The sequence below is a fragment of the Odocoileus virginianus genome, chromosome 15 (assembly GCF_023699985.2).
Source record: "Odocoileus virginianus isolate 20LAN1187 ecotype Illinois chromosome 15, Ovbor_1.2, whole genome shotgun sequence".
NCBI classification, from domain to species: domain Eukaryota; kingdom Metazoa; phylum Chordata; class Mammalia; order Artiodactyla; family Cervidae; genus Odocoileus; species Odocoileus virginianus.
Window position 1 is genome coordinate 49,931,858 of NC_069688.1, and position 24,911 is coordinate 49,956,768.

At 38.8% G+C, this 24,911-nt stretch overlaps 1 protein-coding gene across 8 annotated transcripts in view; it reads right to left on the reverse strand.

The window, feature by feature from the left end:
• VPS13B (vacuolar protein sorting 13 homolog B) overlaps positions 1-24,911 on the reverse strand; it is a 780,541-nt gene that overhangs the window by 68,840 nt on the left and 686,790 nt on the right. For all 8 annotated transcript variants that reach the window (XM_070477337.1, XM_070477338.1, XM_020914637.2 and 5 more), the window contains one exon: positions 19,595-19,756. In XM_070477337.1, the coding sequence (XP_070333438.1) occupies positions 19,595-19,756 (162 nt within the window). The remainder of the gene's footprint in view (positions 1-19,594; positions 19,757-24,911) is intronic.

Consider the following 24,911-nt stretch of genomic DNA (forward strand, 5'->3'; position numbering starts at 1 on the left):
CCAGGTAGAAAATATCTAGATAATTGCTAATCCTTGGTGTCACTCTGATTCAATATTAGACCTCTTAGAACTCTATATCTCCTTTTTAATATTTATAGAGCACAACCTAAAAGAATGATAAAGTGGGAATAAATCAATTTGAATTATTTTCTAGTGGACAACTTGGATTCTTTGAGGCAGTGTATTTTGGAAGAAAGAGGAGAAAGAAAAAGATTTCCAAATCAGCCTTTCAGGGGGTGATATAATGGTCACTGTCATCACACACGTATCAATGACACAAAAGATGAGGGCTTACATGTAGGTTTTCTCTCAAGATTGAATTACATGAAAGCTACAAATTCTGTGCAATCGTGTAAAGCAACCTCTTATAGGAGAGGGGAATTCTGGCACACTCAAAAAATGGTTAGAATGAAAACTGTACCTGGAGAGCAATCTTTCTATAAAAAAATCTAAGCTTCAGATACTCATTGCACTTATCAATTCTAAATAGGAATTAATAATTATAGACATGTGCAAAGATTTACCTAGCAAAGACTATTCCAGCACTGTTTTAATAATGAAAATATGGCATTGCTAGGACACTGGTCAAATAAAATACAGCAAAACCAATAACAGCCATCAGTTATGAGACGCATACTTTGGGCTTTCCTGATGGCTCAGGCAGTAAAGAATCTGCTTGCGATGCAGGAGACCTGGCTTCGAACCTGGGTCAGAAGGTCCCCTGGAGAAGGGAATGGCAACTCCAGTATTCTTGCCTGGAGAATTCCTTGGACAGAGAAGCCTGGCGGGCTACAATCCATGGGGTTGCAAAGAGTCAGAGTGATAACTAAGCGACCAACACTCACTTTTTCTTTCACTTTCACATGTCAAGCAGTGGGCTAAGTGCTTTTTATATATGTTCTTCTTTATTCCTTAAAATAATCTTAGGTGGGAGATACTTTTATTTTATGAATGAAAAAGCAAGCTGAGCTACAGAGAGGTCACAGTGCTCAACAGGGCAAGGTGTAAGATTTGAACTGAAGTGTGCTTACTAAGAATCTCTTTTCTTAATCATACTTACACTATAGAATCCTCTGAAACTATTGAAAAAAAAAATCACAGCATGAAAAAAGCATGAGCAATTTTACTTAGCCAAAGATTAACCAGAAAAAAATCACATTACAAAAAGATATGTGCAATATATACTCCATTTTTATAAAATGAACAAAAAGTATACAGTCTATTCCTAAAGGGAGAAAAATGGCTATAAAATATACCAGAATGCTAACAGTGGTTATCTTGGGGATGAGACCTTTAACTTCCCTTTTTATGTGTCTGTTTTGTGTGCTTTTATGTAATTTCCAAATTTCACACTATAAATATGTATTTCTTTGCAATCAGATAAAAATTAATGTTGTTAAAATGAAGAATAAATATGTATTTCTTTGCAATCAGATAAAAATTAATGTTGTTAAAATGAAGAAAGTTCAACAGAAAGCATACAGAGCCTTCAAGTAAAAAGAAATTAGACATTTCTATTTTAAAAACTCAAATTCAGCTTCCTGCATGAAGTCTCCCCACCTAGTCAGTGTCACAGATTTACCATTTGCTTTGTTGGCATTTTGCTGAAAGGATGACAGAAGCCTCAGTTCACTTCTGAGGCCTCCATCACTGCTCCTCACACAAGGTCTGGCTTGCTGTATTACTTACTCATATGATTCCTGGCGCAATTTAATGCAATTATTTGGGGCTTTTTTTTCCCCTAAGGCAAGAGGTTTTTTCCTCCAATTTAGCAAATATTTTTAGGATTCATATCTACTAAATGTTCACCATAAGCCAACTAACTGTACTACACATGGTGGTCGTGGTGGTGGTTGTTTAGTCGCTAAGTCGTGTCTGCCTCTTTTGAGACCCCCTGGACTGTAGCCTGCTAGGCTCCTCTGTCCATGGGATTTCCCAGGCAAGAGTACTGGAGGGACTTGCCATTTCCTTCTCCGGGGAATCTTTCTGACCCAGGGACTGAACCCATGTCTCCCGCATTGGCAGGCGGATTCTTTACCACTGAGCCACCAGGGAAGCCCACATGGTGGAGACAGAGACAAATGAGAGTTCTCACAGTATAGTGGGAGAGAGGTTTAACAAGGAAAAGTATAGTGTAAAAATTTATGAGAGGAAGAAAAAAATTGTTGTAGGACTCTAGAGGTATTATGCTTGCATGTGTGCTAAGTTGCTTCAGTCATGTAGCCTGTCAGGCTCCTCTGTCCATGGGATTCTCCAGCAAGAATACAGGAGTGGGTTGCCACACCCTCCTCCAGGGGACCTTCCCGACCCAGGGATCAAACTCTTGTCTCATGTCTCTTGCATTGGCAGGTGGGTTCTTTACTACTAGCGCCACCTGGGAAGCCTTATTATGCCTGGAGAAGTTAAACGAGTGACCAGAGATTGATATATTTCACTTATCCAAGGAAATAACATGAAAAAAAGATGTTGAAATAGAAGAAAAGATATTTTTGTTATTTCTCATAAACAAAAAGCAGGTGACAGCCTAACTTGGATTGGTTTTTCCTGTACAAAATTCATGTCTAAAAAAACCCACACTGATTGTATTACAAACAAGTCATAAAAGTAGCAAACTATAGCTTTAAATCTTTGTGCAAACAACTTACTGTCAATATCATGTGGAAAATTAACTTTATATTATGAACTCATTGGCTTACATTCTTCTAATAGCTTTGACCATAACCCAGATAGATCCCATAACCCATGGGATTTTGATCCTGGAAAGGAAAGAGTCAAACTGGAACAAAAATCACTGTTTCAGGTCAGATCTTGGTCTCAAAGAAGCCATGTGTGTGGATTCTTGGGGATGAGGAGAGGTGAGAGTTAGGGAGAGGACCTGCCTGAGACAGGATGATACAGAAAGGGAAGCTAAAGAGGCAGTGAACTCTTAGGTCAGGAATTGCCACTTATTTTCAGAGCACCAGTCATCAATAAATACCAGAGACTGAAGCATTAAAGGTACTGAAACACAGTAACTGATAGTCATTGGGCTGTTGAAAGAATGCTATTCACTATCTGGCTGGTCTTTCTATATATATTCAGAAATAGTAGCTCCCAAAAAACAACAGATTCTAGCAGCACCCCACTGTTTACTTTTATGAATGGTTATCACAAGGCAAACACTGATGAAGGAAGAGTCAGGAAAAAATAAACAAAAAAAGTTGCGGCAATGAAGGAAACTGTAGCTTTGCATGACTTCTGACAATTCACAATAACAAAGAAGCATGGAAGGATGTAGAAACTTTCACCTCTGCATAGTTGAGAATATTAGAAAATGCCAGCTGGAAAATGGGAAGTAGAACAGGAGTTGACTTTATTATCTGGCCTGAAGCTGGAGAATAAAAATCATCATTCCTCAAATAATATAGCATAACAAAGGGCAATCCATAATATGATATAATCATTAATAAATAGCAAAAAAGGACACAAAAATAAACCATGAGACCTTTGAAACGATACTGCAAAGCAAAGGAAAAAGCATAGCATCTGAAAAAATAAAGGGAAAGAGACTAAAGTTAATAAAAACACCCAATTTCAGAATTCAGGGCTTCTTAGGTAGCTCACTGGTAAAGAACCTGCCTTTCAAAGGACGAGACATGAGTTCGATCCCTGGGTGGGGAAGATCCCCTGGAGACAGAAATAGCAACCCATTCCCGTATTCTTGCCTGGGAAATCCCATGGATGGAGAAGCCTGGTGGGCTACAGTTCACAGGATCTCAAAAAGACTAGCTAAAAAAAAACACCCAGTTGCAGAATTCAGGGAAAAGAAATCAGGAAAATTTTGGTTTTCTCTAAAGAATGCAATAATGCACGATTTTTATAAAACTGTAGGAAAATATTGAGAGGTTAGAACAGTGTGGTATAAACAGAAAACAGCCTGAGGCTAAAACAAACTAGATGATATAAAAAGAGAATTAGATAAGGAATAAACACAAAGAAACAAAAAAATGCATTTGCAGAGTAACAATCCACACTGATAAAAGTAGGGCAAATATAAATACTATGAAAGTAAAACCTTAAAATCTTTATAATTGTGAACAGCAAAAAGACAGATGAAGAAATATGGGAGAAAACACCATAAGTATGAAAGAAAAATAACATACATACAATTAATATGAAGAGATTAATAATGCTATTCATATCTTAAATCTATTCATCTTCATAGTTTTAAAACAGCATGTTTTATTATTTCATCATATAGTTTATAAGTCATTTGAATTTCCATGAGTAAACAGCACATCAAATGTCACACATCTAGCAAACATTGAGGCTTTATCAATGTTTCAACATACCAACAATAAATCATGGAATCTTTTTAAAAATTAAAAAAGATTTTTCATAAATAACTACAAAATAATCTATATTGCAGAATTTACCCCTGCAATATAGGAGGACATCAGTCTCTGTTCAGTCTATGACTGACATTTACATACTGGAGAGAAAAATAAAAAAAAAAAAGAAAAGTCAGGTGAAGAGTAGTGGCACTTTTATACATTATCTACAAAACTATGATGTCTAATGAGTATTCCTTGCTAAAAAGCTACCTAAATAGAAATTATCTAAATTAGAGAAAAATAATTCACTTCACAATTTTTTTTTTCCCAAAAAGATTTAAGGAGCAAATTTTCTCATTAGTTAAAATACAATGCTATGTATAACTTTTGGGGAACATACTAATCATGAAATCAGATATAAATGTACACAGTAAAAAAAAAAAAGCATGAAATGGTATATAGGCTGGTTTTTAAAAGGTCATTTCAACATTACACATATCTACTGTTTTCATGTTTCTAAAGGGTATGGGCTTCCCTATATTTAAATGACATATGACTGAAAAAACAGGAGCTGTGACTCTAATAGCTGCCTTAAGTCCAGAACTGTGTGATAGTCTTTGAGGCTGTTCAACCTCAATGCTATCATAAGGGGCTGAAAAGTAAAATTCAGAGAAATTTTACATGTATGCTTATGTGTCTATACAGAAAAGGATGGTCTTGTCTATAAAATATGAAATAATTCACACTTTTAAAAAATAATTAAATAAAATAAATACAGTGATTGCTTAATTGAGTGACACTAACAGTCAGAAGATTTTGGTGCTGGGTAGACACACTCTCTTGACAAAATGATAGTGAATGGTTGTCATGCTCATGGTTGAACCCAGCTCCTCAGTGGAAGAGATAAGGGTAAGGTGGATGGAAATAATAAAGAATACTTTAGGTAAGCTGAGAAATGGAAGCCAATAAGGTAAACTGGAGACACTGTTCGATAGTCATTCAAACTTGGATAAATGTTCTGAGCTTGTGAGCCAGACTGTCAGTTCTTGTTTGTTTGAAAATCAATTTGACTATACATAAATATAAACCATAAAGGAAATCTAACAAGTTTGAATAAAATTGTTCTTTTAAATTTTCTTTTAAAATGTTCATTCATCATTTAGCAAAATTTAGTTGAATGTAAAATAGAAGACATGCCAACATGTGTCCTAAGAAAAGATCAGGTAGTCCTATACAATCTGTAACTTATTTTCAGTCCTCATGGCCATTTAGACAATTAAAATTGTTATGCCTAATTTTTAATTAGAAAAAAAAGAAGTCAACAGATGGGATATAAAAGACATCCAAAATTTTTACAGTTATTTATTTTCATTTAACTAAACTGCCTTGCCATACTAAGAAAACATTTTTGTAAAGGTTAAATAAAGTATTTCATGGCAACCGCTGCTTCTTAGTGCCTGTATAACAAGAAACATGAGCCAGCCAAAGTTGTGCAAGTTGGTTTTCTTTCCCAGTAAGGGAATGTGGTATCTAAGACCTTGTCCTAACTCATTTTATCCCCAAGTGTAAGTCAAGCAAGTCAAATATGAACTAATGCCTGAAGGGAAGTCCCTGACTCCAAAAGTATGGATTATTTCACATTTATCTTAAAATCTGCTCTCAGAGTTCTTAAAATTCACTAACTTGGCAAGTCAGGAATTATCATGAGAAATGAAATAATTTCATAACTATGAAGTCATCCAACATTCCATGCATCTGACACTCATTGGGCTTGGCCATGTCTTGGGCATTATTCTGACCTTTAGATAATAAGCTCTTCAATATCCTGCTCAGCATGGAAATAATTAAAAAGTGCCACAATATAATAGGTATGCCATTGTCTTTAACAGAGTTAATGCTTTTGTTACACAGGCTTGTGGTAATAGGTTATGATTAAACACAATCACATTCTGAATGCTGAAATCTTTATAACATTCTTAATCAGTATTTCCCATTACTTACAAATGGCAAAATACCATGCTTTAATGGTCCAGCTGCATTCCCTTTCTCCAAGCACTCTGTATTAAAATTCACATTTAAAATTAGTTCAGTCAAGGACCTTTCTGTTTAGATATCAAGAATTCACATTTGCAAAGCACTAGCTTGTGAAAAGCCTCTGAGTGTCTTGTAAAAAGCTTAAGGAATCCTCAGTACATTTTTCTCCAAAGCTATATTTCAATATCGAAAATTCATTGCCAGAGAAGGGATGGTGAGACCATTAGCAGCACCAGCAGTCACTCCTCTGGGTGCTTCACAGTTGAAAAAATCCCCAGCTGTGCCCTTTTGTGCAGGCTTGTAGAAAACTCTAGAAATCAGTCCTGGGACTGGATAAAGGGTCTTATCACAAACTATCTTTGCTACTTTCTTGTGGGAGACTTCACAAGTCTTAACAAGGTCATACTACAAACCATTTTTACATAGCAACTTTGAAATAAATAGGAAAAAGAAAAAACAAAAAAACAAAACTCAACCCCAACTTCTGCCTCTCATTTAATAAAGTAAATGTATTTACCAACAGAAAATGAAGAAATTCCAAATATCTCTATCCACTAGATACTTAATGACCAAAACTGCCAGGGCCCCATCTACTGGTGCCTTCAACAAGGCACTATAACCTTCCTCAGAGAACGTAAGTTTCTTGGAACCTCTCAGGAAACCGAAAATATTTGACGAGAGAAAGGTGAAGAGATGGAATCTACAAGTCTTACTATTTTGCTGTTTCAGTGACTGCTTAGAACTAAAATAAAAAAGCAGCTGATGGTGACTGGACAGTAGGTCCTGGGTACTCAAATGGAGTTTGTGTTTACAGAATATTTTGGATTGAAATCCTTGCCAGATGGTCCCAAGAACTGTTTACCTCACTGTTGATTTTAGCTATCTTAATGTCAGCAACAATAAAAAGAAGCTTGTTGTTGCCACTGGGGAGCAAAAGCATACAGTCCTTCCTCTCCAAACGGAACTGCTAGTTGTGGACAGCTGTGTGCTACGCAACAGTAAGGGCGATAATGTAGTTTCTGGGAATCTATTTCCATGATTAGAGAAGGAGAAAATATAAGGAAATTTAACCTGACATAATGTCTACTTTAAATCAGTACTATTTTGTAATTGTACAACATATTTTCAGCTTATGATAAATAACACAATTTTTTCAGAGTTAAACGAAAGCAGGCAGAGTCGGACATGCATGTGGACCTGAAAGTTGGTCTCCTTTGAAGTATACAGCTAGTCCTCTCCTGCAGCATTTCTCTATTTCATAACAGTTTCCATCAGAGGCCACTCGGAGGCCAAGGGGGCAGAGGTGGTGGAGACGAGGAGCTACTCTTAAGTACAAGTCCAATTGCACAGACAGCACACAAAAGCATGTATTTTGAGCTCAGAGGACCTCTTTCTGTGTGCCTGTACAACATACATAAAAGCATCCAATATGACCCATACTGTTTACAGTGTTCATATTGTTAAAATAAGTTTTTAAATCTATGTTCTTGAGAAATGTCAGATGTTATGAGAAATCTCAACATTTATTTACTCAGTGTACACTTATCAAATGCCAATTACGAGCAGGATACAGGATTAGATATTGTGGAAAATCATGTTTTAAAAAGCCTCCTACTTTCTTTCCCTCTTTTCACTTTAAGCAAATACCCACTACAACCACCTCTACACTTACAGTCAGCCTCAGTTCTCTCTCCTGTCTCAAAGCAGGAGGAGGCTTTTGTGCTAAGTTAAAAATGGTCCCCAATTCTCTCAGCAGCTCACATCAAGAGGTGACAATCTTGCACCTTATCCTCTGGATCTCACCTTGTGACTTGCTCCACCTCGTAAAATGTGGCAGCAGATTCTATGAGAGTTCTGAGCTTAGGCTCAATAGGTTTTGCAGTCTTTGCTCTCGTTCTCCTGTCTAGGCTAGACTGCTGGAAGGATCACATGGAAGAGAACCCTGGCCAGTGGTCTGCCAAGTACCAAATGTGTGGGCAGGGCCATTATGGACCACTCAGCCCCAGTTGGCCAACCAGGTGACTGCAGCCTCATGAGTGAGCCCAGCTGAGACCAGGAGAAGAACCTCTTAACTAAGTGCACCTAGATTTCTGACCAACACACTTATGAGCTAATAAACTTTCAAAAATAGAAGTTTTGGGGTGGTTTGTAAATAGCAGTGGATAACTGGGATAATTCCATCCTGGGTCCATCCTTCTACCTGTAATCTGGATACCTTCTTCTTCTCTTCTTCTGGGACCTTATGCCATTAATCACTCTTTCTGTCTTCTGCATTATCAACCTATCTGCTATTTACTCCTTTTCATATATGAACATGCCTAAGGATTTCTTAAAAAGCTGGAAATAGAATTGCCATATGACCCAGCAATCCCACTTCTGGGCATACACACCAAGGAAACCAGATCTGAAAGAGACACGTGCACCCCAATGTTCATCGCAGCACTCTTTATAATAGCCAGGACATGGAAGCAACCTAGATGCCCATCAGCAGACGAATGGATGAGGAAGCTGTGGTACATATACACCATGGAATATTACTCAGCCATTAAAAAGAATTCATTTGAATCAGTTCTAATGAGATAGATGAAACTGGAGCCCATTATACAGAGCGAAGTAAGCCAGAAAGATAAAGACCATTACAGTATACTAACACATATATATGGACTTTAGAAAGATGGTAACGATAACCCTATATGCAAAACAGAAAAAGAGACTCAGATGTATAGAACAGACTTGTGGACTCTGGGAGAAGGCGAGGGTGGGATGTTTCAAGAGAACAGCATTGAAACATGTATATTATCTAGGGTGAAACAGATCACCAGCCCAGGTTGGGTACATGAGACAAGTGCTCGGGCCTGGTGCACTGGGAAGACCCAGAGGGATCAGGTGGAGAGGGAGGTGGGAGGGGGGACTGGGATGGGGAATACATGTAAATCCATGGCTAATTCATTTCAATGTATAACAAAAACTACTGTAATGATGTAAAGTAATTAGCCTCCAGCTAATAAAAAAAAAAAAAAAATCCTTGCCAGTTTTCTTGAGCTAACACCCAATCAGGATTTTTTTTTTTTTAAAATCAGGCTCATTTTCCCCACTTTTTCACCTCCCATTCATTTTTCAACCCACTCAATCTGATTTCTATTCCTATCTAGCCACAGAAAAACGCTTTCCTTAGGCTATCAGTGAACTCTCCATTGCCCATACAGTGGTCTCTTCAGTTATTGCTTCACTCAATCTCCTTAGGGCAATCTGAAGAAGGGGTGGGAGGGAAGATTCAAACAAAACGAACAGAACTGCAGGGACTTGTGATGACTGTGGTTCCAGGTAATGTTTTGACTATAAGAATCTTGACTTGTCAGAAACTCTGAGCTAGAATCACCCAGGTAAACTACTCCCAAAATTTTTGGCTAATGAAAGTGAGATAATGTTTTATTTACTTAAGTTGTGGGCTAACTGTTAAATAGCCATCTGTAATAATATAGAGTATGGTAAGTGTACATCAGGTGCTATTATAACAGAAGCCTACGATGTGTGTGTGGGGGGGAGTGCTTTGGAGCAAGTAAGTGGGCAGAAACCAGAAGAACTTGAAAGTATTAGTGTCTGGGTGTGGATTTGTTTCAAATGCCTGTTTGGAGTTCTCTGAGCTTCCTGGGTCTGTAAATTTCTGTCTTTTACAAAGTCTGGGACATTTTCTGAGATTATTTCTTAATGGGGGGAGCCCTATTCTCTCTCTCTCCTGTCATTCTTTGATTACAGTTACTCATATATTAGACCTTTTGATAGGATGGATTTCTACTGATCCACCTTCAACTGAGGTGTCAGCTGGGCTTAATTCTTTTTTTTATTTGTTTTTAATTGGAGGATAATTGCTTTATAATGTCGTGTTGGTTTCTGCCACACAACAAGGGCTGCATTCTTATCTAGAGGCTTGACTTGGGAAGAATCCTCTTCCAAGCTCACTTGGATAGCTGGCAGAATTTATTCCCTGGTACTTGGCAACCCACTCCAATACTTTTGCCTGAAAAATCCCCTGGACGGAGGAGCCTGGTAGGCTGCAGTCCATGGGGTCGCTAAGAGTCAGACACGACTGAGTGACTTCACTTTCACTTTTCACTTTCATGCATTGGAGAAGGAAATGGCAACCCACTCCAGTGTTCTTGCCTGGAGAATCCCAGGGGCGGGCGAGCCTGGTAGGCTGCCGTCTATGGGGTTGCACAGAGTCGGACACGACTGAAGCGACTTAGCAGCAGCAGCCTATATGAGGGGGCTTCCTAGGTAGCACTAGTGGTAAAGAACCCGCCTGCTAATGCAGGAGATGTAAGAGACATTAAGTTTGATCCCTGGGTTGGAAGACTGCCCTGGAGGAGGGCATGGCAACCCACTTCAGTATTCTTGCCTGGAGAATCCCATGGACAGAGGACCCTGGCAGGCTACGGTCCATAGGGTTGCACAGAGTCAGACATGACTAAAGTGACTTAGCACGCCTGTCTATGTGAGGAGGGTTCTGACTTTTTAATGACTAGCACTGGCAGCCACCTGCACATCTTAGAGGCTTCCCACACCTCCCTGCTCCATGACCCTCTTCATAGGCAGCTATAACATGATAATTTGCTTCTTTCAGGACAGCAGGAATGTATGTTATCTATCTCTCTCTCCTGACAAAAGGGTCCAGTCCCTCCTTTAGGGCTTTTACCTGATTAAATCAGGCCATCCAAAATCGCCCTGTTTTGATTAACTAAAAGACAACTAACAAATATAGAGAACTAGTGATCACCAGTGGGGAAAGGGAAGGGGGAAAGGACTCAAAAGGAGTAGGGCATTACGAAGTACAAACTACTGTGTATAAAATAAATAAGCAACAAGGATATATTGTACAGCATAGGAAATATAATCAATTCAATATTTTATAATAACCTGAAGTATAACCTATAGAAATTTTGAATCACTATGTTGTATGCCTGAAACTAATATATTGTAAATCAACTATTTACTTCAATTTAAAAAAGAATGTTAAAAAATCAAACTAATTTAGGAATTAATTATACCTGTAAAATCCCTTTTCTGTTGCCACAGAGGCTTTAAAGTATATGCATGATAATTTCAACCTCTGAGTCACCTTGGCGTTGGCATCTGTTGATCATCTCTCCCTTGAAATTGAGTAATTCTTTTTTTTTTAGATTTTTGAGATCTGTCAAGTAATTTTCGGTCATAGTATGGACACTATAAATGCTATGTGATGAAGACTCTGGATTCTCTCATAATTCTTCCAGAGTGTTAACATTTCTAATAGGTAATTAACTAGTTTAGACTCAAACTAGTGGTAAAGAACCCGCCTGCCTAACGCAGGTTAGACGTAACAGACACAGGTTTGATCCCTGCATCGGGAAAATCCCCTGGAGTAGGGCATGAGAATCCACTCCAGTATTCTCACCTGAAGAATCCCATGGACAGAGGAGCCTGGCAGGCTGCAGTCCATAGGGTTGCACAGAATTGGACATGACTGATGCGACTTAGCACAGCACAAAAACTCTTAAGTCTGGGTGAGTGGCAGTGCAGATGAATTCAGTTCTTTAAGGCTTGGGCACAATCTGCTTTCAGTCTGCCTCACGCATGTGTGCTTCAGCAGGAAGCAGATAGGTGGGCCACATTTAAACATATTTCCTTATTCTCTGGATTTTCCTTTCCCAAGATTTTCTTTTCACCCTCTAGTGACCCTGGTTGCCTGAGTTCTTTCACCTGGTACCTTGGGCCAGAAAGATGGTGAGCCCCCCTTGCATGGCTACAACTGCAGTTGCCCTCAAACCAAAGCCACAACAAATGGGTGAATCCCTGTGCAGATTACTGGCTCAAAGATCCTATTCCCCTCCAAAATCTGTCTGCCTCTGTCCATCTCTAGAGGTAGATGTTTTGTGTTTTGCTCAGAATTTATAGCTGTCACTCACAGGAAGATCAGTCTGTTAGGTATCTATACCAGTGTCTGACTTCTGCTCTGTCTTGCTCAGTTACTGTAATCTCTCACTCCTGTGCTATGCAGTGGTGTCCATACAATCCTCTGCATGCGTTCTCAACCTCCTCTAGACTGTCTGCACAACTGCATGACAGGAACCTTTCCAAAACACAACCATGACCCTGTGATGACTCTACTTAAAACCCTTCAGTAGATAAAAGCTGCCTGTCTCATACAGGTATAGCTCCTCAAAATGCTCTTCAGAACATAACTCCTCTAAACAGCAGTGTTCTGGAGGTGGCTTCTACTTGTTTGTCAATATTCAGGAATCTAGTGAGCTGGTTGTAAAATCATTGGTAGCCTAAAATCAGCTGTGGTGGGAGTCCTTGCACCATGAAAGTTGGCCAACCCTACAAATTAGTTTTCCCATCACCATCAAAAAGCCAGTTTCCTAGCACACATCTCCTCAGCAAGGCCTGCAGTTTTAAGGCCTGAGTTTATTCTCAACAAAATCTGAATTCCCTTGCACCTGACAGGCTGCCTGCCTGCCTGTCTGGCCCCTGGTTCTGTCCCCTGTGCACAGCATACAAGGGCCCTAACGGCCTTCACTGACTTTACAGTCTCGCAATTCCCACATGTACTCTACACTGTAGTCAAATCAGTCAAGTGCTACCATGCCATGTTCTTTCTTGCCTCTGGCTTTCACACAAGTTGGTTCCTTTACCTGGGAATGCCCCTGTCCCACCCCACTTCACTGACCTAGCACTTACTTAAACATGAAAACTCTATAAATATGACTTCTACCAGGAAGCCTTGGCAGATTTCCCTCCTCATGTTAGGAAACATATCCTTTGAGTCCCCATTAAGACTTTGTGCATGTTCAGAGGCAGGTGATTTTACTTCCTGGTCCTCTTGCTTTTCTTCCCTATGGCTGGTGCTTTAACTCAGTTACCCATCATGTCTCCCTGCCTGCAACTACTGCCACAATATCCTCATAGATAACCATCATGTCTCTAATTTGTTTACTTTCTGACTCCCCCATCAGACAACACGTTTCTTAGAAGAACGTACACATTTACAAACATACAACAGGTCATAATAAATTATTTGTTGATTAAAAATCAATGGGATGAAAAAAAAATCAATAGGATGGAGGGAGACCAAATAAGCATCTAGACGGAAATAATGAGTCAGCTCTTAGATGCCAGATAACTTGGGTATATTTAACAGATGATGGTTGTGAAGATTTTTGGACAAGAAAGTATCAAAACATCATTTAGGAAATTTACTTGAATTGTAGTTTGCAACGTAGACTGAAGTGGGGAAAGGATGTAACTAAGGAAATAAAAAAAAAAAAAACTATTTCAATAGTTCACAGAGAACCATTCTTGATATAGTATTATACTTGCCACTGTTCTAATTAGCTTTTGAAATTCCTGTCTATATATAAATATTTTCAGAGTTTTTACTTCTTTCTGACTTAATAATCCGTATTCTTTATTTTAAAAAGTTGAGAAGTATATAAAAATGTAATACATTGGAAAAAATACCACCTTAAAAAATATGCCATTCATAGGGAACATTTTGACATATCTCATTTCAGTATTTTTCTATGTATTTATACTTAAATGGTTAAGATCATATTGTATGTATAGAATTTTATATTTTGCTTTTCTGACTGATATAATATGATAAGCTCCAATACTCTGGCCACCTGATGTGAAGAGTTGACCCACAGGAAAAGATCCTGATGCTGGGAAAGATTGAGGGCAGGAGAAGAAGAGGATGACAGAAGACTAGATGGGTGGATGGCATCACTGATTCAGTGGACATGAGTTTGAGCAAGCTCCAGGAGATAGTGAAGGACAGAGAAGCCTGCTGTGCTGCAGTCCATAGGGTCGCAAAGAGTCATCGACATGGCTGAGTGGCTGAACAATGATATGGTAGAACTTCGCCTTCCTGTGTAAGAATGTAAAGGTCCCATAATAGCTCATCTCATAGGTTTGCCAGATTTTTCTTACCTATTTCTTTAAGACTTAACATTTTGATTTTTAAAATTTGATAGTATGAACAAAATTATGATAAACATTTTTGTGTATACACCTTTGTATTAATTTGGACTGCTCCCTGAGAGTTGATCACTAGTAACAGAATTACTAGGTCAAAGGCTACGATCATTTCAATAGCTATGATGCTTCTTATCAAATTGCTTTCTAGAAAGGAAATATCAGGTCCATTCTTTGACCGAGAATTACTATGTCAAAGGCTACAATCATTTTAATAGCTATGATGCTTCTTTATCAAGTTGCTTTCTAGAAAGGAAATATCAGTACCTTCCGGGTATAAAATGTCATTTCATTTGCCCTTTCTAACAAACTCTCATATGCATACCATGTGCCAATAATAGCAGAGGCCAACACTTGAAAATTTATCAGTGAGAACAGTTTGCCAACGTAGAATATTCACCAGCCTCCCTAGTTCAGTTGCTCAGTCATGTCCAACTCCTTGCAAACCCCATGGACTGCAGCACACCAGGCCTCCCTGTCTATCACCAACTGCCAGAGCTTGCTCAAACTCATGTCCATCGAGTCGGCAATGCCATCCAGCCATCTCATCTTCTGTCACCCCTTTCCCAGCCTCCCTAAGTCTGATTTTAAATTTTTAAAATTGTGACAGTTGCAACAAGAACATGCTCATTCTTTATATATATGTATACACATACATTATATAAAGGGATATGGAGAGAGTGGTAACTGAATAAGAAATTACAATCTAATAAAACTGACAACTTACTGAAATTACCATAAGATAGCCAGACACTCAAAAACCCATTACTTTTTCTTTACACAAGAGGAAAAAATGATCAGATCTCACTTTTAAATATTTTCACATCTGAAAAAATAATAGCAGAACTTTCTGTCTATATGGGCAAGAACAGGAACAATACAAATGTTTTACTATTATGTGGCATACAGCAGTCCACGGGGTCTCAGAGTTGGGCACGACTTAGGGACTCAACAACAACAGCAACACTGTTATGTGGTAAGCACAGGCTGATTTTATGTGTTAGATTCAATCTATTACCTGTCATTTCATAATTTCTGAAACATGTTACCAAGTTCTCAACTGATGGGAATATCATTCAGAGCAGAGCAAAGACAATTTTCTGTCAAATCTTTAGTCTACTGAATTTTGTCAACTGAGAGACGTGAAAGCAGGCGTTGACAAACTAGCCATGACTTCTGGGTCATTTTGGTGCCAGTGAGTTAGGAGTGTCTTTAACATTTTCAGATAATTGAAAAAAAAAAAGAAGAAAAATACTACTTTGTGATGTGTGCAAATTATTGGAATTCAAATTTTTTTTTCTATAAATAAAAGTTTTATTGACACACAGTCACACTCCTTTGTTATGGCTGCTTTTGTGCAAAGCTGAATGGCTTTGAGAGAAGCTCTAAGGCCTTGAAAGCCTAAAAGAGTCACTGTCTGGCCCTATTCAAAAAGGTCCACCAAACTCTGCCTGAAACTAATGTTTGATTTATGTTTTCTTTCCTAAATCTGATTAGCTTGATGAGTATTTCCCAGATGCTCTGCCGCTCTTCCAAATTCACTCTTGTTGCCTTTCTCATTTTTAACTATCTGCCATTTTCATAAGCTGATAAAACTTCCTACTACATCCATTTGGAGCAATCTTTTATTTTCTATAGCTCTGTCTGGAGCCTGTTTTCACCTTGACTGATGGTTTGGTTACCAAATTAAGTCATTGGTAGTTGAAATTCTGCAAACCTAAAGAAAAAAAAAGCACAATCTATAAATTGTGCATGTTTTAAGGGTAAAGCAAATGTAATTCCTTACATACAAACTAGAGGCATTCCTGTTTCAAGCAGTTTAATTAGCCAACAGTGCTCTCTCTTAAACCAGAACAGGAAGTTAACTTGAACAGCCTACACAAAAATCCTACTACGATGGATGTGTCACTATATCCAGTTTGGTTAAATTAAACAAAGCTCCCCTTGACTCTGAGCTGCACAGACTGTCCATATTCTGGTGAAAGATTCCATAAACTCACACATGGAGTCCTTAGATTCAATTCCGTATACTGTGAAGCACTTCTCTGAAGACCATTCTTTTGCAGGTTACTGTTCTTGTCCAACTGTAGTAAAGTCTCCTGGAGTGGGATATTTAAGGGCCCTTTGAGGTGGCATACACGGCTGTGCAGCTGAATGTGTTCAATTATCCCCTAGGAAATTGTTTTGTTCTTCCTTTGTTTGTTTAGGCAAGCAAATGTTGTAGGATAGCCAGCATTTTCAAGTGATTCTGCCTCAGAGCATGTGTTAGAAACTATAGGGAGAGTTTACAACTTTTCAACCCTAAAAAGGTTTTTCAGCTATGGATTTCTGGAATTGGTTGTGTCCATGTTTTTCCCCATCCTGTTGGGACTTACTGTTGTTAGCAACCTCCTGTGTGGTTCTAAGACATGCTGACCTCTTTGAAACCTTTCCAGGTGTCACTGCTACTTTCTTGATCTCTGCAATATAAGCTACATTGTTTAGCAGAGTTAAGTTCTCTGAACTTTAGAAATCCTCCCTGAGACTATGAATTGACTAACACCCAAGGTAGCATAAACATACAGACACAAATGTTCCTAAAACCAAGCCTGCTGGGCAGTGCAGGATATGACTTGGAGTCTGGAGAAAGGGAACAGTTTGCTTACTTGTGCCTCTGTGACTACCTCCAGGTGCAGTCTGAAGCTAAGTGGCTAGTTTTTCTGATCCTCAGATGTAACCTCTCATTAGAACACAGCAGAATCTGTAACTATGGATGTAAGGAATTCCATGAAGACCCCTGGGCCCATTAAGACCTCGCTGGCTTCAAAGGGCCCTAAAACACACTTCCTTCGGCATATGTAGCTATACTAAAAGGGACACCTTTTATGAATATGATCTAAGTTTTAGTCTAAAGATTATGATGACTGTAGCTCATCTTAACATTTGTATCCAGAAGATGCAGTTACAAATTAAAAAGAGGAAAAAAAAAGCTTAATAGATACCTGTCTTATGTTTCCAGTTTGTCACTAAAAGGTTCTTATTGTTTTTTTTTCTTAAAGCTCTGTAAGGGTTCATACTCGTACTAAGAATGCCATGTTACTCTAGCTTTAAATGTGGAGTAAATGTGGAGTATTAGAGCAGTGATTTCTCAGCCCTTCTCTTAAAACCTCACAGTCTGGCTCTTCTAGCAGACAAATCCTGCTGCCAAAACCTAGGAGAGTTTAACAATGTTGTGGAAATAATAGTATATTGAGAATGAAAAGACATGGGATTCAGTCCCAACTCTACCACTATCTTAGCTTAACATTTCTGTCTCCTTATCTATAAAATGTGCATAACAAAAATACAAATCACACAGGGATACTACGAAAATAAGACTAGTAATCAATACAAAAAGACCTTGAAAAAGTACAGAAGAGTTTAAATATGAAAGGTATAGTATGGCAGTGGTCAGCCATTCTTCTTTCCTGTTCACGTCCTATCCATTCAGAAACTGTACATCTACAACATGAAGACACCTGTTCCTCCACACCCCTGAGCCCACTGTTCTTAGTATCATCCTTCCCATCCTGGCTCCAGTGTCCAGAGAATCTTGAGTCAGGGAGGGCCATGATAGTCTATGCAGCTTAAAATGACTTTGAAGGGAAATGAGCTTTCTCTGCTGCTTTCTATTGGCTGAGGCCTGCAGCTTGCATGTATGAATGGGTGAAGTGGCTACAGGTACAATGTATGACCGCACATTAACGCACCTTCTCAGAGGTTTCTTTCCTGTCACTACCAGTTCATTTCTGGGAATTCAATGGTCATAGAAGCCTTTTGAAGGTCTACACGGCTAAACAAGTCTTAACATGGATTGTCTCTGGATGGTTGGAGTTATAGCTTGTCTCTTCTCTCTCTCTCTCTTTTGGTTTATATATCTGGTCTATATTCTTACTTTTGCAATTAATAGGAAAAAATAGCTACCTAATTTTTAAATGAATCAACTAACCAAGTTTCCTTTAATGATGTTACAAGGAGCAAACAACCAAACAACTTAAAAACTCTAACATGGACATTTCTCAAAAGAAGAATTAGAAAAAGAAGGGCATGTCATTCATTCTAAAAATGAAAGTGCAATATCATACCATGCACTTTTCTGAAAGAACTCTTATTTAAAAAGGATATATGGTGTTTTACCATCCTGTTAGATTAACCAGAATTAAATACATAGACTTAAGAAGAATTGCACTGTATCTACTTTGCCAAATTTTATACTAATAGTGTGGCAATATGATTTAAAAAAAAGCAAGTAAGAAATCATAATCTAGCTACTGGAAAAAAAAAACCAGCAAGAGGGAGCCTGAGGATATAACATATCCTAAAGCTGGTATATAGACCAGATGGGAAAACTTGTTCTCTAATCTAATGACTTTCTTTTAATCATAAGCAGACAGTAGTTTCCTTATTACCCAGGGTTTTAGAAATACATTATTCTTGAGAGTACTTCCTAGGATTTCTTTTACTCATTTAAGACCACATCTTTGTATTTAATTCGTCCTCAGTTACCCCTTCAGGGCACATCCCTCTAATTATTCCCATCTAAAGTGACAGGAAAGTGGAATTACACTCCTTGGAAAACAGACATCCTTTGGTGTATCTTTTCTCAGTGTCCCCTTGGGTACAGTCTGTCACTGTGGTCTGTCGCAGGCCGTGAGCTGTCCTTGGAGGGCGAAGACTGAGAGTTTTTGACCTTTGAATCTCCAGTGCCTATACATGACTGGCACGAACTATACACATAGTAAGAATCCGAATATACAAATGGAAAATAACTCCCGATATACAATGTTTACAGTACATTAAGCACTCTTAGCGCCTTTTATGTATTAACTTATTCAGACCTCACGATCCCATGAATCAGGTAATATTATTGTCCCCAATCTACATAGAAGAAAACTGAAGCATGAAAGCGAAGCGAGGTAATCCAGAGCCAGGAGCCAAGTCTCTGTACCCTGGCTCTGGAGTTCAACATCATGGTCACCACACTACCCTCCACGGTGCCCACGTGAACACGAGAATGTCCACTCCAAGAGGAGCCTGGGTATGCTGCACTCCCATCTCTAAACATTTCTGGGTTTCTGTCAGATGGAGCTATATATACTGTGTGGCCCCTTGGGAGACTTAAAAAGGGAAATAGCTGGACACAGGCACACAAATGCAGAAGAAAGGCACCCCCAACCTTAACAACTGCTGTGCTTGTCAGGCTGTTTCTCAAATACCTGTGGGGATCTGTGAGAGCGCCAGCTGTACTGGTGCCTGCAGAGACTGGCCAGCAGGATATTCTCATCAGTGTCCACCTGGCCAAACCGCAGCGTCTCCTGCGTGTCGTTACAGATCACAAAGTGGCTGAAGACCAACTCCTCCACCTCGGGGCATTTGTTCTGAAAGAGAAAGAATACGAAAGTCAACGTGCATCAGATTAATTGCAAGATGTTTGGCAGCTGTCTGCCCAGTGGCGATTGTTACAACACAGAAATACTAAAAGATCTGTTGTCATTAGCTCTGGTATACAAAGTATTCTATACTTCCAGGATAAGCACCAAAAAATACCTTAAAGAGATCTTAAATGTTCCAAGAATATGTTTTGATTTATATTCCTGCAAAATAAATCATACACACAGAAGAGGAAAAAGAACAATGAGATCCCTCAAACGTTTAATGTTTTAAAATGAATTAACATGCTACAGAGAATGCCGTACTGGGTACTGCACGTTTTTGAGCATAGTACCAGAGGCTAGAATTACCATGTTCCCGGCCTTCTAAACTTGACAATCAAGACCAATTACCAAAGCCACAGTTTGTACCCTACAGAAAGTAAGAATCATTTAGGTAATACATCCCCAGTTCCCTTAAGGGGGAGGGTGGTGTGTGTGTGTGTGTGTGCGTGCGTGTACGTGCGTCTGTGTGTGTGTGTGTCTGTGTAAATCTGCTCAGGGAGAGATTTAAATAAAACCATAACTTTCCCTCTATTGTTAACAGGCTGAACACACAAAACAGATCAACTTCAGAGTCTGTGTAAGCCAAGCTGCAGTTTTCAAGAGAGAAAATGTTAGTTGAAAAACAGTTGCTGGTGTCTATTTCAGCTAATAATCAATCAGCAAATGTCTTTCATTAATCTGAGGCTCAGCAAATTAGTAATATGCTCCTAATGTGTGGATACCTCCTTCTCCATTGGTTGCTGTTACATCAAAACACTGACTGAGCCAAAGAGCATTTCTGTGTTTACTCTCTTTATCACCCTGACTAGGTTATGGCTTAAAAACAATCAACATATCTTTGGAAAACAGAATAGCTAAATGAATGGCTAACTTGAGAATGCAAGAAAAAATCTTAATTAGCCAATGACTTTTCAGATAATGGGAGTTAGTATGTCACTGATAGGGCTTCCCTGTGGCTCAGATGGTAAAGAATCTTCCTGCAATGCAGGAGACATGGGTTTGATCCCTGGGCCGGTTTCTCCAATTGGCCTCTTATTTCCTGGTTGTGGCTCTATATAATGTAACAAAGCCACACTCCATCATTTGCCATTTTGTTACGGGGAGGGAGAGTAAAAAGGGCTATATCATTATGAGCATGGAGATTTAAGTGACTATGTGGCCTGAAGCCTAGGAGTCTATGGATGGATGTACTGGAATCCAGTCTGGACCAAGACCTGATCTAGAACCTTATGAGAACAGTTATCCTGGAAGGTACAAGCCCCTCCTCATCAACCAGAAGGCCCCCCAGGTGTGCAGGCAGAGCTCCACGGCTGCATTGAGTGAAGAGGCCTTGAAATATCTCATTCTTCTAGACGCATCCTTGAGGGACTTCTAAGCGCTCACTCTATCATCTGTCTATTCGCACCAACCCTCTGTTCTCATGGAGTGGAACCTTGCCTGACAACCACACTAATCATAAAGCATCTCTGGGTAAGTGAGACTGAAGCAGTTATAACCAATAATTACCTGCTGTCTACCATACTCCTTTTTGCTGTGGCTTTTAATCATGAGCTGTGATTTCAAAACTGGACTGCCCGCGGGTTTCAGGCATTCTGCCTGGTCCGGCCCCCGCTGCATCTTGAACCACTCTCCTCTAGACCCCAGCTCCACCTCTGGAGCCCCTTTCAGCTCCTCCAACACCACAGGCCTCCTCTCAATTCATCCAACATGTCAAACTCCTTCCTGCTTCAGTGCCATTCTTTCGCTTGGACCTCTTTTCCTCCTTGCTCAACTAACTTCTTCCGACTCAGTATTCAGGTTCCTGTCTTCAGGTCATGCTCTCAGAGTAAGCAGTCTCCTGAGATCCTCCCAGATCACCTCAGGTCCACCTATTTTATGCTTACACAACACTGTATATTTTGCCTTAACCGTACTGATTCCTGAGCTGTGCTTAGTCGTTTAGCTGTGTCTGACTCTTTGTGACTCTATGCACTGTAACCTGCCAGTCTCCTCAGTCCTTGGGATTCTCCAGGCAAGAATACTGGAGTGGGTTGCCATGCCCTCCTCCAGGGGATCTTCCTGATTCAGGTATTGAACCCAGGTCTCCAGCATTGTAGTCAGATTCTTTACTGTCTGAGCCACCATGACTGAGTAATTACTTGCATGATTTTAGGTCACTGTTGTCTCCATTGTTAGACTCTATGCTGCATAAGGGCAGGATCCAGTTCGGTGTTATTTACAACTTCATCTCCTGTTCTCAGTATCATGAGTGACATGTAAGTACTCAATAAACACTTATGAAACAAATAAGTGAGCAAATTTAAAATTATAAATGTGATACAGGTTCCAATAGAAAGAAAACACAGGAAGCACTGAATTTCTTTTTATAAAAAGTCTCTAATTTTAGACTCAGAGATAACTGCTGTTAACATTCTGGAGAATTTTTTTCCAGCAATTTTTCCCTTCTGATGTCCTGCTTGTTCCCATTCTGATCTATCCTATCCAATCCTATCTTATGTATTTTTTTTGAATAGTGAAAATATACAGCTTTATACCTGGGTTCAATACCTGAATCAGGAAGATCCCCTGGAGGAGGGCATGGCAACCCACTCCAGTATTCTTGCCTGGAGAATCCCAAGGACTGAGGAGACTGGCAGGTTACAGTGCATAGAGTCACAAAGAGTCAGACACAGCTAAACGACTAAGCACAGCTCAGGAATCAGTACGGTTAAGGCAAAATATACAGTGTTGTGTAAGCATAAAATAGGTGGACCTGAGGTGATCTGGGAGGATCTCAGGAGACTGCTTACTCTGAGAGCATGACCTGAAGACAGGAACCTGAATACTGAGTCGGAAGAAGTTAGTTGAGCAAGGAGGAAAAGAGGTCCAAGCGAAAGAATGGCACTGAAGCAGGATGAAACTCAAGAATCAAAAGACCAACTGGAGTTCCATTGCCCAGAAAAAGGTTGCTAAGAGGATGCTAAGGAAATGGTTATATGTAAAACAGACCAATCCTATCTTATATATCTTATATATTTAAAGGTTTGTAAACCTTTAATTAAACTGGAGTCATAGTGTATAATTAGTTTTGATGAGATTTTTCCATTTAGCATTATATAATCAACATAAACTGCTCTCCTTGTAAACATTTTTCTCTCCTTTAGGTCCAAGAATACAAACATGAAGAAAGGGATATGATTCCAGTGTCCCACTTTAGATAGTCAACCTGAGACTGAAATTCAATTTTCTTAATGAATTGGGATCAATCTGCTGGTTAGACCAAGGTTAAGTTACCAGATGGGGACTGAGTAGGAAAAAAAGTCATATTACTTTCCTCATCTCTAAAAACTGACCTTTAATAAATGATGGTTTTAGGAAAAAAAATGTAAATGAAAGAACACAAGGGGGTTGTTTACATTTTTCTAAAGAATATTCGAAGTCCTGAGGGAACTTTCTCCACTGCTCGTTCATCTGTGGGGTTCATTATAACTGTAATAAGTTTAAGCATTTCTTGGGATGTTTAAATTCTAGTCTATTATAAAAAAATTGGTACATATTGTATATGACATCATATAAAAGCAAAACCTCAGAACGCTTTTGTAATTAAAAGATGGCTTATTTACATTTAAGATTTGTGCTGGAGTGTTAAGCATTTAAAGAGGGATATCCTTATGGTCTAAGATAAGACACATGAGCATAATCTTAACTTTTAAATAAAAATCTCCTTTATAATGCTATTTGGTCCAAATGTGGGAATGTGACATAGAAATATAAAGCAAACTGCAAGTGGCACTTTGGGTCCTTAATCTGGTTTCACAAAACATTAATCATTCACAAAAGAGAAAAAAAAATCTACAGCCAGAGAAATCAGACACTGATGAAGGCTTCTGTTAATCTTGAACTTGTGACCTAAAGGTGAAAGGTCAAATTGTTTCATGCTTCAACTGTCTGGTCCATCCACACTGGATACAAATGACTTGTCTCCGATACAAATCTGATAAAGTATTTGGAGAACTCAAATAACATATCCTGCTTATTAAATTCACATTTCTCATTGGCAATAATTACACTGTATATGAGCATTATATACACAATAAAATCCAAGCTTGGGAAGCTAAGCTTCCCTTCTAAAGGGGGTAAACCACATTCAGAACATCTTAGAAACAATGAACTTAATAACCCCTCTATGAGACCATTTCAATGTCAAATGTCCTATAATTTCAAAGTAGTGCATTTTTGTGTTTACTTTAGAACACACAGGGCTAGATGCCTACCACATTAAAACTTGGTGGCAAGGACCCTTGACATGGGAGGAAACAAGAAAATTACAGCAACAATTACAGAAGTATATCCTCTTGTGGCTCATGTTAACATTGTCAAATCCCTGTATAAATCAGAACCAACTATTCATAGAATGTACCTGTCAGCAATATGCTACGTGACATATGGCTCTACTTAATCAAATATACAATTCCATTTTTTAAAAAAACTCAGAATATTCCTTCAAGGCACTATGTTAGCCAGTCAGTCATTCACACTCTGATGTGGTTTAAAACATTTAAATATTTATGCACCGTGTTTTATTTATATGTATAACTTTGTCTAAGAGAATATTTTTACCCTGGGAGGAAACAGATTTCTGAGGGCCATTTTGCAGTAGTTGTTACACATCGAGTCCTTTTATAATGGTCCTGATACCAAGACAAAAATATCCTGGGTTTAAATGCTCTATCAATGACTCTCTTGTAGTCTCTAGGTTTGTTTTTTATTAAATGCATTGTTCAAAATATGACAAAAAACAGAAATTGGAGCCACGGAGGTTTTTTTCACATCGCTATTCGAACCAGCTGCAAAGATTTAGATCACACTAGCTCTTATTTTACGCATGTCCTCTGCAACAAGAAAACCATGGAATGCCCTTAAAAAAGAATTTTAAAATATGAAACAGATGTGTTATCTTCTTTCCCTTTGCTATTGTAGTGCCATGTTAGGTAATTAATTCCTTAGTCTTGTATAGGTCTTCATGCACATAAAGAAAAGAATTCATTCCCATAAAAATTCTTAAGCTGGAGAACTCAGCCTCCCTGCAACCCCACTGTCCCATCCCCACTTGAGGTCA